This window comes from Muscardinus avellanarius, assembly GCF_963383645.1.
Source record: "Muscardinus avellanarius genome assembly, chromosome: 8".
Classification (NCBI taxonomy): Eukaryota; Metazoa; Chordata; class Mammalia; order Rodentia; family Gliridae; genus Muscardinus; species Muscardinus avellanarius.
In genome coordinates, this window is record NC_137794.1 from 103,982,806 (window position 1) to 103,999,041 (window position 16,236).

Here is a 16,236-nt window from a genome sequence, read left to right on the forward strand (position 1 = left end):
AGGCATAAAGTATACATAGCACAGGAAAGGCGTGATCCTGAAGCCAAAGAAAACAGGGAGCTACAAGCTCACATTAAAAAAAAATCTCCTTGAAGGTTGGCTGTACAGGGCAGACGCTACTGGCGCAAGCTCACCTCTAGAACGTACTCCAGCTCCACACCCCTCTTGTGAGCCCCCTTCAGTACCGCGGATGCCTGAGCCATCAGCTCCGTGTGGAACTGGGTTTCCTTTGGCACCGCAAAGCTGATGATCTTTCTGAAGAGTGTTTCCGTCAAAATCATGTGTGATTCCAGACCCTGAAAGTATTCCTGCAATGTCACAGACAGAAAGAGGTCACCAGTTTATCCACATCTGATTTTAAGACACCATCGACTGCACACGTGGATGCTGAGGGAGCTAGTTAACATCTGAGTGCTGCTGGTCCAGTTCCACTCACTTCAGCCTTGGCCCAGGCACATGTCACCTCTTATAGTGGCTTCCTGCCAGAACAGGGGCTCTGGTCTCCTAACTGGCCTTGTTCCCCCATTTCAATATACCTTACATACTGTGGAACTGCAGACACGAGAGTCCCAAAATGAAGGTCTTCATATGTGACCAGTGGCGGTGGGGGGGGGGGGTCCTCTGACCCCTAAGACCTGATTTTTTGCTCTCCATCTTTCTTCGATCCCTGACAGCTTCTTGTTAACTCTGGCCACTGGGTCCCTGGACACTGGCTCCTGCGCCGCCATCCCTAGGCTCTACCTGAACTCTGCTCTTCTCCAATGTCCCTCCAGGCGGCCACAGTCGGTGCCTCGCCTTCTTCCATGGGTAGGCTTGAACTCCACCGTCTCAACCTCTAGAACGTTTGTCATGCTTATTCTTTGCTTCCAAGCATGGTTTCACCTAATTTGGTATTAAGTATATTTTTAGTTTCCTTTATAGTTTACTCTCACGGAATTGAAGGCCTTGCGGGACACTGCGAATGTCTTTGGAATATTACTTTTATGTGTAATCGATTGTGGAGGATGGAGAGGGTCCTCTCCCATTTCCTAAGCCTCATGGACGGAATTGTGGGACCAGAAATTGGTAAGAAGCGCTAACATTAATAAAGGGCTTGGTATGTGCTGGGTGCTGCATAAACTCTCGGCCTGACTTGTGTCTTCCTTATACCAAGTTTATGGCTCTATGAAATAGCTGGCTTTATTTCCCATGTACAGATGACAAAACAGAGCCACCTGTCTATGTGGCTTGCCCACAGTCACTCAGCTAGTCCTGTCAGAGGTAGAGTTTGAACATGTATCATAAAGCTAAATCCATGTTTCCCACCAACACTACAGAACACTCCTCCAGAACATGGGCTTGTCAGTAGAAGCTAGAATCATTATTATTATTAACCAACCATATTTTTTGTTGTTTTGGTGGTATTGGAGATTGAACCTAGAAGTATTATGCCTCTAAGCATTATCCCAGTCCTATTTTATTTTTTATTTTGAAATAGCATCTTACTAAGTTGCTAAGGCTGGCCATGAACCTGTGATTTTTTTGTATTGATCTCCCACGTACTGGGATTACAAGTGTGCGCCATCATCCCTGGCTGCCAACAATTATTTTATCAGAGGATGTTGATATTGGAAGAGACCTAGGAGGTCATCTAGCCCAATGTGCACTGAAAACCAAGCTTCCTTCCCAGAGCCCTCTTTCTAATAGCCTTGGCTAGACTCCTGTGGCCAGTGGCAGGCCACTCCTTTTAGACTTGTTCCTTCCACAATGCTTTATTTCTCTATTATCCTTACTCATTGATCCTAGTTTCCCTTCTGGAAAAACTCAGAATGATCTTTATTGCTATAGTCAAGACTTGAGAAGAACCAGCTGTGAACTTTAAAGTCATGTTTTCAAAGCCAAATGATAAGGCTTGAATAAATCACAAAACTTTGGACAAAAAACTCTGGGAAAAAAATAGTACAACCCTCACCCCCTGAATAAAAAAAAAATAAATAAATAACCCACCATTTTAAACCACCAGTGAGCTACATAATAGCAGAATATGTTAACTCTCTATAACCCAATGGGATTTGTTTATTTGTTTCCTTACAGGGAATTCCCATAGCCTGAGAGGCTGGATTTCTGAACTGGCAAACTTCCCATAGTCACTGCTAAAAAATGCAAGTGCTAGTTGTGTGTGTGTGTGTGTGTGTGTGTGTGTGTGTGTGTGTGTGAAAGAGAGAGAGAGAGGTATTCACTTACTAAAGAGTATTGCTCAATCTGAGCTTGGTTTTGGTTCACACTTGATAGTGCAATCTCAGACTTGCCATGTGTGATTACGTAGTTAAAGGACTCAATGTCCCCAGGAAGATGTCTGAGGCCTACAGCCACTACAGGATCATGTGGTTAAGGACCACAACTGAATGACGCATTCAGAGACATAAACCCAACCCTGCAGCTGAGTGGGCAGCTCTGCATTCCCAGAGGAGAGCTGAGAGTCCTTGGCCGGGACAAGGGAGGCCAGGAGAGAACCCAGGGGCTGGATGGACAAAGGGCCACAAAAGACATACTGGAAAAAGCAGACTTAAAACGAAGAGGCTCCCTCCCAAGAGTCTTCGAGTCTCGCCCTGGCTATCGCTTACGTAGCGGAAAAGTCCATGAACACTATGAGGAGCTGAAAAGCATCATTCCTAGCAGAGCTGGTTTTCTTTTTTAGTTTGTAAAATTATAAAAACATATTTTATTGAATTTCTCTGTGCTACTGAATGTCAGTGGGTTTATATATGCATTTGTTGGCCATTTTGAAGAATAAGTTATACCAGTAGGAACTCATCAAGACCTCATAAAGACCCAGAACATTAGGTTTACTAAATCTAGGTCAAGGTTTGAGGGCATGTTTTTGCAGTCCCGTTTTCTCTCTCTCTCTCTCTCTCTCTCTCTCTCTCTCTCTCTCTCTCTCTCTCTCTCAACCTTGTGTTTGTCGAGCAGTTGTTGGATTTCCTCTTTGGAAGACACGATGATTTTCTGGTCGCCTGCCATCTTCTCTCGTCCAGTTTCCAGCAGGTCAGCCAGATCCTGCAGGGCCCTTTCGTACTGGCTCTTGAGTGCAAGGTTTTGGTTCAGGCTGCTCTTCCTGGAGCCAATGGTCATCATTAGTTCATCGTACATGTCCTAGGAAAGAGAGGCAGCAAACTCAGCGTCAAGTCACAGTCCGGTACGTCCCCGGGGGCATGCTACCCGCCAGGACCTCTGCTCTCCCCTCCTGGGATTCCTGCATGTACACTGCCTGCCTGTCCTTCTTAGTCTTTCAAAAACCATAAGCTCTGAATTCGAGCTTGGTGGTGCACTTGCAATCCCAGCATTTGGGAGTCTGAGACAGTAGGATCGCAGTTCGTGGACAGCCTCAGTGAGGCCCTTTGCAACTCAGTGAGACCCTGTTTCAAAATAAAGAAAAAAGAAATAGGTCTGGGGGTGTTGCTCAGAGGTAGAATGCCCCTGGGTTCCATCCCCAGTACCGTAAAAACAAACAAACAAAACTCCATAAGCTCTGGAACTCAATTCCTAAGCTTATAATGTATTTTTCATGTGGTGCATGCCTCATCATTCCAGCATTCAGGAGGCTGAGATTAGGAGGATCGCAGGTCTGACCATAGCCTCAGCAATGTGATAAGATTCAGCCACCTAGTGATACCCTGTTTCAAAACAAAACAAAAATACAAACGAGCTGAGGGATACAGCTCAGAGGCAGAATATATCCAGGTTCAATCTCCAGTACCAAAAAAATTATTTACAAGATTTACTATATATATTTATATACAGTATATAAGGTAATTCAATATATATACTATATATATTGATATATATGGTAATTCAAGTTCTCCCATCTTGTTCAGTATTCTCATGCATTTATTTTTGTTTTGAATTGTATTTTGTTTTTAATTGACAAATAATAAAAGTGTGGGGGAAAGCTGGGCATGGTGGCTCACGCTTGTAATCCCCATGCTTGGGAAGCGGAGACAGGAGAATCGTGCTGGTTTGGAGCCAGCCTCGCTGGCTTAAGGGACCCTGTTTCCAAATAAAAAAAATATAAAATAGATCTGGGAGTATAGCCCAGAGGTAGAAGGGCTTCCAGGAACCCCAGTACCACCAAAAATAAAAATAAAAATAAAAGTGTGGTGGAGAAATTGAAAAAAAAAAAAGAACTGTATCTATAAGCATTTAAGAATGAATGAAGTCACAGGATCAAACTATGAAATAATCAATATGTAATATGGAAACAACTCAGTTCTTTGGGGAAAAGTAAAATGAGTGTCATCTCATGCTATACACTGAAACACAATCTAGATTGATTAAATCATAAAAACATAAAGTAAAAGAAAAGTCAAAAGTTTAAACAAAGTATCTATTAAAAATAAGCTTAATAAGCCAGGATGGTGGTGCGTCCTTGTAATCCCAGTATTTGGAAGGCTAAAACAGTAGGACCACAGGTCCAAAGCCAGCCTCAGCTACTTAGTGAGGCACTCCGCTACATAATGAGACCCTGTTTCAAAATAAGGAATAAAAAATAGGACTAGGATGTAGCTTAGAGGTAGAATTTCCCTGGGTTCAATCCCAATTACCTATTAAAAAAAAGGTAATAAGCTCAATATTTAAGATTCCAAAGAATATAAAAGTGTTTCCTAGCAATGGTGAGTGAGATAGATTTGACAACTATCTTCTCAGGAAGCTGATTGTCTATAGGGAGATGTGGAGTTAAAATGCTAAAAAAAAAAAAAAAAAGCCCATGTTGCCCATGTGGCTGAGAAAGATATCACAGAAAATGTGATTTTAATTTTTATAATATTCTCAGCACTTATATATTGTTAGAGTAATTAAATAAATTAAATAGAGTATCCTTAACATTTTTTTTTTGTTTTTGCCTGCTAAGTAATATCAGATTTTGGACTGTCTTGGAAATAAAAAGCTAGAGGAAAAGAGGATTTAATGTGAACAGACAAACTTTAAGACTTAAAAAGGCCATGTTTTTGCCAAACGTGGTGAGTAAATAAGTGTTTAATCTGGAAAGACATTTTAGGAGACGATGATACACCAAACAGGAAATTTATTGGAGGCGTATGGACCCAATTAATGCATCATGTTAAGGTTGAGCAGGGCCAAGTGGTTCAGCCTGGAAAAGTTCAACTTTAATACCTATTTACTGCTGTGACGTTTGGCTATCACACCTGACGCTGAAGGGCTGGAGGGAAACAGTGGGAAAGAGAGGAAGGCGGGGCTTTGGGCTCCTGACACCAGGAATGTTATTTAAAGGACTGAGACAGTCAAGACAAAAATGCCCTTTTGTTTATAAGAGCTATTTCATTTGCGCAAAAGAAAGAAATTGTGACCTTGTATTTAATGCTTACTACTAATCCTCAGTAAGAAATACAGAGAAATGTGTGTGTGTGTGTGTGTGTGTGTGTGTGTGTGTGTGTGTGTCTGCACAACCTGTGCACAATTCTTTCTTAATACAGAGTAAGTCCACTGTCTGTCCGATGCTCAGTTCCACTGCTCTGCTACCTCAGTGACTCCTTCTCACTCGGATATCAGACTTCATCTCTGTGTCTGAGCCAAGAAGTCAAATTTACCTAAAATGTTATTTTCAATTTCTAAGGATATCAGAATAGCTATTTAGATTTCAACACTTTCTAGTTTAATTTTTTTTGTTCGTGTTTAAGAATTGAAACAACGTCTCTATTCCATTCAGACACTTTTAAAAGATAAACTAAGGGTTTTGAACATTGAAAAGAATACTCTCTAAATAGAATTACTTCAATATTTGTTCTTCTAAATAGTTTCTGGGGAGACAGTGAAATGCAGGGTAGATAGAAGATATAACTATCTTTTCCAGGTAGGAGCAATAATAGTTATATCTTCTATAGTGGAAAATTCTGTGCTACTATTGAACTATTGTACAAATTTTAGCCAACATGACAATAATAAAATAAATGTTAGAAAAATAGGAATCTTAGCCAGGCGTGGTGGCACACGCTTGTAATCCCAGCATTCGGGAGGCTGAGACAGGAGGATCCAGGTTTGCAGACAGCCTCGGCTACTTAGTGAGGCCCTTTGCAACTCAGTGAGACCCTGTTTCAAAATAAAGAATCAGAAATAGGGCTGGGGGTGTTGCTTGGAGGTAGAATGCTCCTGGGTTCCCTTCCTAGTACCTCAAAAAAGTTTTAATATGAATCTTAGATGCATAAAGATATAACTCAGTTTATTGCACTAAATATAGTAAAAGCTTCAGAAGAGTTACTTGGAAGAAAATTTAAGACCTAATTGACATGAGTTGTATAAAGGAAGTCAATAAAATAGGCTTTTATTTTTCCTCGATTTCAAGTCAGGACGCACGGCAGAAGCTCAATAGTTCTGACTACAGCTCGTACCTGGAGCTTGGAGAGTTCTTGTAGGGAGGGCTGCTCCACCTGCAGCTTGTCTCCACGCCTTTTCAACTCAGTGATTCCTGTATCCAGTTCCCTTAGTCCCTCTTCGGCTTGTGTTATTGCCTAGGTGAGATTTATGACATCGCATTAAAACTCCCAAGCACGATTTTCCCTAACAAGAGATGTGACTGTTACATCTCTTTATTGTTCCTTCTTCCCTCTACAAAAAAAAAGTATACAAAAAGGGGAATCATTCTGAAAAAAATGTAAATGTCATTGTCATATATTGTATCAAAAAGAGAAGACAGTCTTCTATTATATTTGAGACCAACCAGGTTAGAAGTAAGAAGGTAGGAGAGGCATAGGGTGGAAGATCCAGAGAAGGAAGGCTTCTTTACAATAAATAAATAAATAAATAAATAATAAATAATAAAGGAATCTGTAAATAGCCATGTTTAAATAAGAAGCCGGATACAGAATGCAGTTAGAGAGAGGTTCACTGGGGGATCATGTCTGGTTTCCTGAAATGCAGCCATGAGCACTATTCTAAAGCAAGGCAACTGGGAAATAAGTGCGGCTTGGTCAAGGAAGGCTCGCTCATTGTTGTAAAGTAGAAATTCAACCCATCAGCAAGTGTTAGAGTGGCCGCCATGGCCGAGCCTTTATCTTTCCAGCATGAACTCTGTGGAAACTTAACAGGACCTCATCCCGGACTGCAAGGAGCTGAGAGTATGGTCAGGAAGCAAAACAAAAGAAAGCAGAATCTGATTCAATGCTGAGCTGCATGAAGCAATTCATCTCCATTAAAGGAGTTTGGAGAAGGGAGAGAGCAGACTGGCAGCGCCCGGGCTAAGTAGGCTGTTGGAAGAGACGCAGCGTCCGTTGCCCTTGAAGGAGGAAAAGAGCCTGGGATCCAGATGGCCAATAGAGGCCAATGGAACACATGCGCCCAAGTGTTTCTTTTCTGAAACTTCACTGCAACCACAGCAAATATTTTGTTTGCTTTGGGAGTGTTTTTCTCCCCATAAATCTACAAGAATGAGGGGAAAAGGGAAAAGATAATACCAACAGAATCTTGGAATCTAGATAGAAAAGAACATGTGAAAATTGACTTAGAAAGTCTGAGAGAGAGCTGAATTCTTAGAGTGGGGATCCACGCCAGCGATTTTAGACAGAGGACTTACACCATCCAATTTAGAGATGTCGGAGTCTTGGGAACTCCAAGTGAAGGGGATGGGGGGCTACAGAAGGAGTGCTGGTGACCATCTGCTTAGAGAGTGGAGATGCCTGGTCCCATTCCTCGTTCCACATCACCCCTTTCCTTCCCTGTAAGAAACTGAAATTTGATGTTCTAGAGAAGGGAAGCAGTGGTCTCTAGAGTGAGTGGTGACAGACAGCCGTGGCTTAAAGGCCTGACTGGAAATGGGCATGGGCTGATAGAACGCTGTATGTGGGCCTCTAAGTCTATGCTTCAAGAAGTACAGAAAGCCGGGCATGGTGGTCCACACCTGCAATCCCTGCACTTGGAAGCTGAGACTGGAGGATCACAGGTTGAAGGCCAGCCTTAGCAATTTAGCAAGGCCCTCAACAACTTGGCAAACCCCTGTTTCAAAATCAAATACACACACACACACACACACACACACACACACACACACACACACACACTGCTGTATCCAGGCCTCTACTGTACAGAAAGAAGGAAAAGTCTCATAAGACCAGTAGAAAAGGTCCCAAAAATAGGTGCAAATATTTTCTAATAAATGGTCCCCATACTCTGCCCTTCAGTATCTCAAAATTATTAAACTCCTTCCTTACATAAAGTTCCTATTCAGCACTTATTCTCCCAATTTAAATGTTAAGAGACCACAAAAGAAGTCCATGGACTCAAGAAACATCTCCAACATTAAAAACAGAGAACAAAGGAGACAAATGATAGACATCTCAGAGAGATTATAAAAGATAATGTCATCATTAGGAAAAGAGCAGAATACTATAAAAAATAAAGGATCATTCAGAAAACAAAAATGAGCTTGAAAGAATTAACCACATGAGATTCAAAATGAACAACCCAGTCAAAGGGTTTAGAATTGAAATTGAAGAAGTAACCTAGAAAATGGAGAGAAAAGACAGAGAAAAAGATCCCTTAGTAAAGAAAAACTGATTGGACAAAAATATCCAACATCTGATTGAAAGGAGTTTCAGAATGGAGACAAAATGAAGAAATAAAAAGTATTAAATAAATCATTAAAAAATTTCCCAGAAAGGAAAGATGAGAACCGCCAAAATAAATAAATAAATAAATAAATCCAACTGAGTTCCCAGACTAATGGATAAAAATAGACCCTCCCCAAGGCAAGCGGTTGTGAAATTTCAGAAATTGAGGACCTTTGGGAATTAGAAGTTTTAGATCCCTCAAGCAGACACTGGAAGCTAAAAAAACAGGGAAGACAAGGCCTCCAAACTGCCAAGAAATTGATTTTCAACCAAGAATTCTACAAAGGGCCAAAGGATCAAGAATGAGTGATCCTAAGATAAGAACATTTTCAAGTACGCACGATCTTAAAAAGAATAGCTATCATGCAGCCATTCTTTAAAAGCATTTTCACTAACTAAACAAGAAAGCAACCCAACAAAGAGGTGGGACTCAGAAAAGAGCAGACCCAACACAGGAGGAAGTAGAGGGAATTCACAGGACCTGGGTGAAGGGAGATTCCACAAACACAACTGCGAACTAGACTCTGTCATATGTGGGAACACTATGCTCTAGGTCAGTCAGGAATTAGTAAAAACATTACTCATGTTCATAAATACTCTATATTTTACATTATAAATCTAAGACAAGTTATCACCATAGCTGTTCGAATCTCTTTTGGAATCACAGATCTCATAAGCAAAAAAGAAAAATTAAAGGATCTTCCTTTTACGTGAAAGATATAAGAGAATGATTTTTAATTCAGGGAAGTGAGAACTCTCTTAAGAAATAGATGAAATTATGGTCAAGAAAAAAGCACATTTGCATGTAATTCCAAAAACTATTTTGGGTGATTCTCTTTGTTTCATATATGTAATATTATATATTTCACAATACATATTATATGAATAGATATCAGATAGATGATAAAGATAGAAAGATAAATAGATAGATATGGAGATGTCTATTTAAGGTGAGTTTCTGTGGTTTACCTAAAGATCCCTGGGGATTCTCGAGACGAGTGAAGCAATTCTACTCAAACACACAATTTTCATGATTACTCAGCTGATTTCTATATATTGTCCTCACATTTCTCCCCTCCCTGTTTCACCGCCATCACATGAGTTCATATTCTCCTTCCTCACTGCAGCTTCTGAAGCCACATGATGGGTCTCTCGCCCCCGCTGCTGCCAGGCCATGCCAGCCGTGGGACCTGGACCTGCCAGTCATTCTCACCCTCACACATCCCGGTGACTCTCCTCTGCCACGAGTCTCCAAGGGGAGGATAAATACCCAAAATTGTGCAAGATGACCCACCAGGATGAAATACTATATATTTCACATAGAGTCAACCACATTCATTTTTAATTTTCCTTTGTGTGTATGCTTTATGTGATAACATGGTACTTGCTTATCATTGATGAATAAGTAAATACACCTATGTGTGTGGTATATGCTCATTTATTTATTTTTCGTGGGGTATGGAATCAATAAAGTATAGAGAGAAACCCTCCGGTTACAGAATAAAGCCCAAGCTCTCTGACATTCAACAGGCCAGATGAGCCGTGTCAAATATGCCTATCACCTTATTTCCCTCAATCTCCATCCATGCTAATTCCCCTAAACCACATCACCCATGTTTCAATGTAAATGCTCAGGACTTCCTGAATGGCTGCCTTTGTTCTTGCTGTGACACCTTCCAAGTCACTACCTGTGGGAACTTCCCATGTGTCCAATCTGCCTCTCCAAAGTCTTCCTTGATCTTCTCCCTCCTGAATGTCCACAGTGCCTTCACTTTAGCTTTCCAAGGACAGTGTGACTTTCTGTCCTGTGTCACTGAGGTTCATGTTTAATCTCACTGTTGGGCGGCAAACTCCATCCCTGGCACCTTTGCTAAGCCCGCATTTCCTAACTCTGCACAGAAGTGACAGAGTCAGTGTCACCTGGCATGAGATTCAAACCCGGTATTCAAAACAAAATAGATGATAAACAAAAATGCCACGGTGAGCCACTAATCTTTCACAGAGTGCCTGAAATTTCATAATACACTCGATGTCCATGCATCCACTCTTCTAGGAAAAGGGGAGCCACAGATACCTCTATTTGTTCGGCTACGGGCTGCTCAAATGCGTTGGCCAGTTTCTGCAGGATGACGTATTTGCTGTCAGCCAGTGACGTGAACAGCACCTTCAAGTCATTCTAAGGAGCAAAACAGCAGGAAGATTGAACATGTGCAGTGGAAAATTCAAAATAGTCATAAATATAACAGATTTTTCGAAATGAAACAGCCATCCCTCAGTATTTGTGGGAATTAGTTCCAGGACCCCCCACAAATACAAAAGTCCAGAGATGTTCAAATTCTTATCAGAAGATGGTTCAGTATTTACATATAATCTGTGTCTCCTCCCATATACTTTAAATTATCTTCATATTACTTTTAATAACTAATATGATGTAAATACCATGCAAATAGTTGTTATACTGGGCTGCTTAGGAAACAATAACAAGAAAAAAAAGTATATATGATCAGTACAGACATGAATACTTTTACCAAAATAGTTTCAACACATGGCTAGTTGAATCTGTGGATGTATAACCCACAGATACAGAGGGCCAACTGTATACGTACAGGAGTTTAATTTTCAGGAGATGCAAGACGGCCCTCTGGGAAGGTAAAAGCAACTAGTAACAACTGATCTAGGAGTTAAAATTGACTTTTGAAAAATTTATTATACAAAGCATTTTCCACATAACAAAATTGAGTTGAAACATACAAGTAATAAACAATGTTGGTCACTATAATGTTACTTCTGCAATAAATGAGCACATATGAAAATCTCAGCAAAAATATTATGCTAATGACTTTTGTCTAAACACAATCTCTAGGTATTACCTTGATTGGGGGAATAATAGAATTTTAAGAGTAATATGATCCCCTTTCCCTCTTTCACCTTGTTTCTTCCTTCCCTCACTTTCCTCCTCAACTCTTTTCAAAGAATTTGCACAAGATTATAAAAACCCATCAAGAAATTTAAAAAACAAGTATTATCTAGGAGGACCAAAGACATATAGGGAGACCAAAAGGTTCTCAACTATGTCTTCTGTTTATGAGTATCATTAATTTTAAAGTCCAATATCCTTACATAAATTTAGACTTGTACAAAAAAAAAAAAAAAGATAGCTAGCAGAAATTTTGCACCCAGGCAGATGTAGCACTCTCTTAGGATACCAGCCACGAGGGAGAGGCTAAGACAGGAGGATCCCAAGTTCAAGGCCATCCCAGGAAACTTAGTGACACCATATCTCAAAATAAAAAACAAAAGCTGGGTGTGGTGGCCCCTACTTGTAAGCCCAGCATTCTGGAGGCTGAGACCAGAGGATTGTAGTTTTCGCAGTTCTCCGAAAGCCTCAGCTACTTAGTGAGGCCCTCCGCAACTTGTAGAGACCTTGTCTCAAATAAAGAATAAAAAATAGGGGAAGGGGTAGAGCTCAGAGGTCGAATGCCCTGGGTTCTATCTTCAGACTCTCAAATAAATAAATAAATAAATAAACAAACAAATAAATAAATAACAAAAGAGGCTAGGATGTAGCTCAGTGGTAGCGGGTAGCGTGCCCCTGGGTACACACACACACACACACACTAATTTTAGTACTCAATTCCAAAGAAAATAATGAACTGAAATAATATTTAAATATTAGAAACTTCTAAGTTTTCTCAGATTTTGAATACTGCAAGGTGAGGTCCTGTGGGCCATTAGAATATCACGCACTTATTTATTTATAAGTAAAAGATTTTTCTCATTCGTTGGAAAAGATTTCAAAGCACTGAAGTCTCCATTATATACATATATTTATATACAAATTAGATCAATTCATATAAAGAGTAGATAAGTATAAACAACATAACATGTTAGAAATGAAGTGTGTGAGCTGGGCGTGGTGAAGCAGGCCTTTAGTCCTAATACTTGGGAGGCTGAGACAGGAGGATGGCAGGCTGAAGGCCAGCCTGAGCAACTTAGCAAGGCCCTCAGCAACTTGGTGAGATTCTGTTTCAAAATGAAAAATAAAATAGGACTAGGAATATAGCTCAAAGGCAGAATGACCCTTGGTTCTATCCCCAATCTCACAAAAAAAATGGAAGAAAGAAACGAAGCATGTGTGTATTTTCTGTATATTATCATAATTTTAAATAACATTTTCTTTTAACATATTTTCTTTCTACTCAAGATAATAGAAAACAGCATGCACTTCTGGAAGGCCCACTAATTACTGGAAGAGATAAGTGAAGAATATGATAATGTGATTGATTTTAAAATTACTAAATAAAAGATATTAGGAGGTTTAAAATCCAAAGGATTTAATAATACATTCTATGATTGCGATACACCAGGATAATGAAGGTATCTACATGTTATAGACATAAAGAATGTCACAACTATTTTTTTTAGAGTTAATAAAGTTACTAATAGGGCATAAAGGGCTAGGATTCTGGCCAGATGAGGAATAAATCCATGGAAAGTTTCAAGGCTTAAAATAAGTTATGCTACTTTACTCTTTAATTATATATTTTTTATTCATTTTCCATTTTTATAATGACAAAATACTCAATTCCATGTTTAGGAAATATATTTGGGGTTAAGTCTATGATTTAGAAAAACTTAAAAATATGGGATAACTGGCAATTAACTTGATTATGAGTCCACATGTATAAGATCTAGAACGGATGTAACATCTACGCCCCCTCTCAGATTGTCTTTTTGGCCTAGAATATTGCTAACCGGCTGGCAAAAGCTAATGCTTGAAGGTCACATAGACAGCGAGGGCATGCCACGTTAACAACTACTGACCACCGACTTCATACCGGGTGCTTGGTACAAAGTAAAGTGAAACGCATTGTGGCTAGGTCTTTCACTGGAACTCGTTCTCAATTGAATTGCAATACAAACATTTGAACTGCCAGTTTTTGTTCGTGAGCTGGCCACCAACAAGTAGAAACTTGTTGGCAGGAGAAAACTTGAGGACATGATTAAAAGAGGATTTCATGATTTCATGTCCTTCCTGTAGGGTCCCCCAGCAAAATAAAGTTCCACAATATGCATGTTTAGTTCATATTTTACTGCAACTGGTTATAATCACCAATACAATTTAAAAGGACCAAAGACACTAGCATAGTAAAAGCAATTCAGAAAGGGAAGTGTACCTTTGAGTGCCGTGTGTTTGCACTGCTAATCAGCTCCTGCGAGACTAGAATGCCCTCATAACTCAGTGTGTTATTGATTCATAAAAAGCTCTAGAGCCGTGAAATTCGTTTCTATACGTTACATAATGGATCTGGTCGATTTCAGGCATACCGAGGACACACATGAAATCAGATCCTGTGTCCAAGCAGGAAAGAAAAGAAACATTCCCTGCTTTTCTGACCCCAAGTGAAATTCTCTTTTCTCATTACGTACTACACAATCAAACAGATAGAGATGTGAATGTTTCCTCCACGCCTTTCCTCCACACCACACCCAGGCCTACTGTGACTCTGTGTTTATATCTTAATTTTATCCCAGATCCCGGATGACAGTGCCACCAGGGACCCACACTTGCTATTGGTCAAGGCACTGTTACCCACCACCTTTCTCTGTCCCCATACACAAGCTGAAATCCCTGAGCCAGGAGTGATGGCACACGCTATAATTCCCGTATTTGGAAGGCTGAAACGGGAGGATCCTACAGGTTTGTGGTTAGCTTCCACAACTTAGTGAGACTCTCAGTAACTTAGCAATACCTTGTTTCAAAATTAAAAAATAGGGCTTGGGATGTAGGTCACAGGTCGAATGCCCTTGGGTGTAATCCCCGGTATCACAAGAAAAATAAATAAAAAGAAACTAGAATTTTCTGGAGTCCTTAGCATCCTGTCTCTCATTTCCCACATCCAGACCAATGCTTTTCTATCAAGTCTGCCTTCAGAAGAGATCTTGAGTGAGATGGCTGGTGTCCATCTCCCTTGCCTCGAGTTTACCATAAATGACAAAAATACTCTTTCAGACAATCCTACTCTAGTCCTTGGTGCCTAGATAACGATGAAGGTGGAATTCTACCTTTTGGCTGGTTTCAGATTCTCTGTTATAGTGCTACTGTCAATAGCAAGAATTATAACAAAATTTTCCGGGCGCTTACTGTGCATCACACGCTATTTAAAGCATTTTACATATTTTTAATGTGTTTCATCCTCAAAACCCTCTATGAGAAAATGACTGTGGATACGATTTAATAGGGTAGTAGAGCTCAAAAATGTTAAGCAGCTAAAATTATATACCAGTAAGGAACAAAGCCAGCATCTGAGTTCAAGTGCTGGCTTCAGAAACTATGTTCTTAACGTCTGCTCTTCTGACTTTGCAAAATTATTAGACAGATACTTATCAATTAGGATTGGTGTGAAGATTAAGGACTAGAATACAATTAAAATTTCTTTGGATGAATAAGAGATGAGTCACAAATATTTGTAATAATTTCACTGCATAATTTAAGAATGTAGGGTACTAGAAGGTAATCGTTATTTCTAGATAAATTTATCTAGGAAGTTCCTAGATAAATTACTTGAAAAAAGCAATAGTTATTTGATATTAATATCTTCTTCTGCAAATTAAAAAGCTAACCCAAAATGTGAACACTAAATACATGTATTTATTTTTAAATCTCTCATGTGTGTTAAAAATAGTATTCAGTTAAAACTTAATATTCCCCAAGAGTGCTTTTTATTAGTTATGGGAAATCAACAGTAAAAAGTTTATCAGCCACTTTTGCATCTGCTGTAGTCAGTTATAGGAAAAACTTGATAAGCATGCAATTGTTTACTTGGCAGCAGAATCCTCATGTAGAGCTAAAAGGTAGTGAGACTGAAGAGTTGGAGGTGGAGAGTCACGTAACACATGTTAACACCGGTAGTGATTAGGCCATAAGCACTTTCTGAGACTTGAGGGCTAGTTTATACTCAAACACTTCCCATATGACCTTTGGAACATGCTTTAAACTCCACTATTAACAACTGAAAATTTTAATTATGACCTATAAATTTGACTTTCTTAGTTGAGCTTAAATTGTACCATGGCTTAATTTGAGTGGTTTGCTCAGCCTTCCATTCCTGGAAGCATGAATCTTTTAGTTTCCTAGCTTTTTAGTTCAATCCACCTGATTTTTTCTGCAATGTTCTTGCTCTTCATTGTACATTTGGGGAAAAAAGAGATTTATAACATACCTCAATAAGATGCCCTATTGATTATTATTGACCGTCCCTTGAGAATGATTTTTAAAAATCCTTTGATATTATCTCATTACCTGGAAATTTAGAATTTGCTGAAGTCTGTCCTTCATCTGATGACATCGTTGATTTACTACTGAGTCCAGCAAAGATAATCTGCCCAAAAGACAGCCCAAGGTATCTTCAATGACATCTCGGTTATCACTGTTCTCAGGAAAAGTTTGGGAAAACAAGTTCTTGTTCTTATCCATTTCTTCAGACATCTCCTTAATGTCTTTGGCAAGAGCCTGGGTTTGATAAAAGAAAAAACTCATTTCTCTGTTTAGGTCTATGAATCAATATAGAAACCAATTCATTTCTTCATAGAAAGTCCACCAAATCTTACGGCTTGGCAATAACCATAGGAAAGCAAA

General features: G+C 39.6%; 1 protein-coding gene across 3 annotated transcripts in view; it reads right to left on the reverse strand.

The window, feature by feature from the left end:
• SYNE1 (spectrin repeat containing nuclear envelope protein 1) overlaps nucleotides 1-16,236 on the reverse strand; it is a gene marked incomplete at both ends in the record, with an annotated part of 486,197 nt that overhangs the window by 109,641 nt on the left and 360,320 nt on the right. For all 3 annotated transcript variants that reach the window (XM_080699888.1, XM_080699887.1, XM_080699889.1), the window contains 5 exons: nucleotides 135-308; nucleotides 2,932-3,132; nucleotides 6,384-6,503; nucleotides 10,672-10,773; nucleotides 15,901-16,110. In XM_080699888.1, coding sequence (XP_080556014.1) covers nucleotides 135-308; nucleotides 2,932-3,132; nucleotides 6,384-6,503; nucleotides 10,672-10,773; nucleotides 15,901-16,110 — 807 coding nt within the window. The remainder of the gene's footprint in view (nucleotides 1-134; nucleotides 309-2,931; nucleotides 3,133-6,383; nucleotides 6,504-10,671; nucleotides 10,774-15,900; nucleotides 16,111-16,236) is intronic.